Genomic DNA, 2,867 nt, shown 5'->3' with positions numbered 1-2,867 from the left:
CAATTTTTCAATTTCTCGCATTTGATTTTTCAGTTACTAATTTCCCGATTCTTCAATTTTCCGACGTTTTGTTTTACGATTTTTCAATTTTTCTACTCTTTAATTTTTTATTTTTAATTTCTGACGTTTCAAAGTTTTCGATTTTTCGATTCTTCAATATTTTATTTTTTAAATATTTAAAGATTTTTCGATTTCTCGATTTTATATTTTCCAATATTTCCCCGTTTTTCAATTTTTCGAAGATTAAATTTTTGGTCTTTTCAGTTTTTTGATTTTTTAATTTTTCGATTTTTTGATATTTCTACTTTTCAATTTTTTAGTTTTTAAATTTCGGAATTTTTAGGTTTTTGATGTTTCCATATCTGGATCTTTCGATTTTTTAATTGTAGGTTTTACATTTTTTCAATTTTTCAATTTTTTCAATTTTTGGTTTTTCGATTTTAAAATTTTTCGATTTTTCTTTTTTTCAATTTGTCAATTTGTCTATTTCTCTGTTTATTGAGATTTCTGTGTTTCGATCTTTCAATTGTTCAACTTCTCGTTTTTTCGGTTTTAACATTTTAAATTTCGATTTTTCGACTTCAGGCTCTTTCGATTTTGTTGACTTCTCGTTTTTTCTTTCGATTTTTCGACCTTTTGATGTTTAGGTTACTCGATGTTTCAATTTTATTAATTTTTCGATGATTCGATTTCTCAGGTTTTCGATTTTTAGACTTTTCAAATTTTCGATTTTCCAATTTTTCGACGTTTCGATTTTTCAGTTTTTATCTTGCCAATTTCTCGTCATATCTGTTAGAAAATTTTCAATTTTTTGATTTTCAGTTTTGCGACTATTCAATTTTCCGATTTTTAAAATTAAGGATATTTGTATTTCTCGATTTACGATTTCCCAGTTTTTCAATTGTCGACTTTTCAGGTTTTTGATTTTTCAGTTTTTCGATTTTTAAATTTTAGATTTTTTAATTTTTCAATTCTTCAATATTTTAATTTTTTAAATATTTAAATATTTTTCTATTTCTGGATTTTTTAGTTTTTCAATATTTCTCCATTTTTCAATTTTTCGAAGATTAAAATTTTTGACTTTTCCGTTTTTTGATTTTTTAATTTTTCGGTTTTTCGATTATTCAATTTGCCCATTTCTCTGTTTATTGAGATTTTTGTCGCCCGATCTTTCACTTGTTCAATTTCTCGTTTTTTCGATTATAACATTTTAAATTTCGATTTTTCGATTTTGGGCTATTTAGATTTTTTGACTTCTCGACTGTTGTTTTGATTTCTTGATCTCCTGATGTTTCAGTTTTTCAATTTTCGATGATTCGATTTCTCAGCTCTTTGATTTTTAGACTTCAACTTTTCGATTTTCCAATTTTTCGATATTTCGATTTTCAGTTTTCCACTGGCCAATTTCTCGTCACCTCTGCTTTGGAATTGTTCAATTTCTTCATTTTTCAGTTTGGCAATTCCTCAATTTTCCTATTTTTAAAATTTTAAATATTCCGATTTCTAATTTTCAATTTTTCGACTTTTCCGGATTTTTGATTTTTCAATTGTTCGATTTTTTAAATTTTACATTCTTCTACTTTTAAATTTTTCGATTTTACGATTTTTTGATGTTTCGATTTCTTTACATCTCAGTTTTTCCATTTTTAAAATTTTTCAACTTTTCAATTTTGGGAAACTGTAAATTTTTCCATATTTTAATTTTTTTTGTTCTAAAATTTTCGATTTTTCACTTTTTTGATGTTTGACGGCTCGATCTTTCAATTTTTCGGACTAGGAAAGAGAACAAAAAATAAAGATATAATACAGGTGTTATATTTGAAAAAATGAAAATAACGCTTCTCTATGTTCTCTGGTGTTATTTACCCTTTTAGAGCGAGGCAAGTAAAACTTTCTTCATAACTTAAAATAAAAAAAAAATAACCCAATACATAAAAATAATCTTTATTAATGAATTTTATTACAGAAATAATTTAACAAATCAAGGCAATCCGTACTCCGTAGCTGGAACTCTCACACTTGGTACTCCATACGTCTCACTTGGCTTCTCCGGTACTCCATACACAACAGCTGGTACTCTAACTTTAGGCAACTCGTAGCTTTTCGTCGGTACTCCATATTCCATAGACGGTACTACAGTCCTAGCAGTGGGAACTCCATAAACAATAGCAGGTTTCTGTGGCTTAGCTACTTCAATCACCTCAGCATCATCGTCATCACCACCATCTAACTCGAAATCCAGAGTACGGACCGCTGGTACTACATAACTGATGACAGTTTTCTTCGGCACGGCGACTCGTTGCACTGGTACTCCGTACGAAGTAGACGGAATTCGTACCTGTGGTACTCCGTAAGTTTCACTTGGTTTTGCTGGAGCAGTTTTTTGAACTACATCGGTCACATCGAAATCGAAGGTTTTGGTTGGTACGCCATAAAGGATAGATGGAACTCTGACTTGTGGTAGTCCGTAGGTTTCTTCAGGTGTTCTGGGGCGTGCGGTAGTCAGTTCTCGGACTGTTGGTTTAAATGGTACTCCGTACTCGGTGGCGGGTTTTGGCGGTACTACGGTTTTGGCAGCGGGGATTACTACTGTGTCGTAGTTGGCGCTGGGGTATAAGGCGGAGCAGACTCCGATGGAGAAAATTAAGAAAAATCTGATCTAAAACAAAAAAATTATGCGATTATTAAATAAGTGAGGAATGATTGAAACTTACAACTGATTCCATGGTGGTTGAAGTGGTAGCTGATGTGTGACTGACGAAATCGTGGAAGAATAATTTGCTTTTATATGCTAACATAGTGCCCTTTCATTTTTTATGAGTAAGTTGTGAAAGGTGTTTAAGTCATTGAAGACATGGCGATCGTAA

At 30.9% G+C, this 2,867-nt stretch overlaps 1 protein-coding gene across 1 annotated transcript; it reads right to left on the bottom strand.

Moving 5' to 3' along the window:
• Positions 1–1,981: 1,981 nt before the first annotated feature.
• LOC135130609 (uncharacterized) lies at positions 1,982–2,798 on the bottom strand. The gene is made up of 2 exons (XM_064058011.1): positions 2,715–2,798; positions 1,982–2,659 (listed from the first exon to the last, which is right to left on the bottom strand). The coding sequence occupies exons 1-2, from the start codon at positions 2,796–2,798 to the stop codon at positions 1,982–1,984; spliced, it is 762 nt and encodes a 253-aa protein (XP_063914081.1).
• Between the last annotated feature and the right edge of the window lie 69 nt (positions 2,799–2,867).

This window comes from Zophobas morio, unplaced genomic scaffold (genome assembly GCF_036711695.1).
Source record: "Zophobas morio isolate AGI-343-1 ecotype UQ-CSIRO unplaced genomic scaffold, CSIRO_AGI_Zmor_V1 ptg000017l, whole genome shotgun sequence".
NCBI classification, from domain to species: domain Eukaryota; kingdom Metazoa; phylum Arthropoda; class Insecta; order Coleoptera; family Tenebrionidae; genus Zophobas; species Zophobas morio.
The sequence above is the reverse complement of the archived record's forward strand: the minus strand, read 5'-3'. Positions and strand labels throughout refer to the sequence as shown.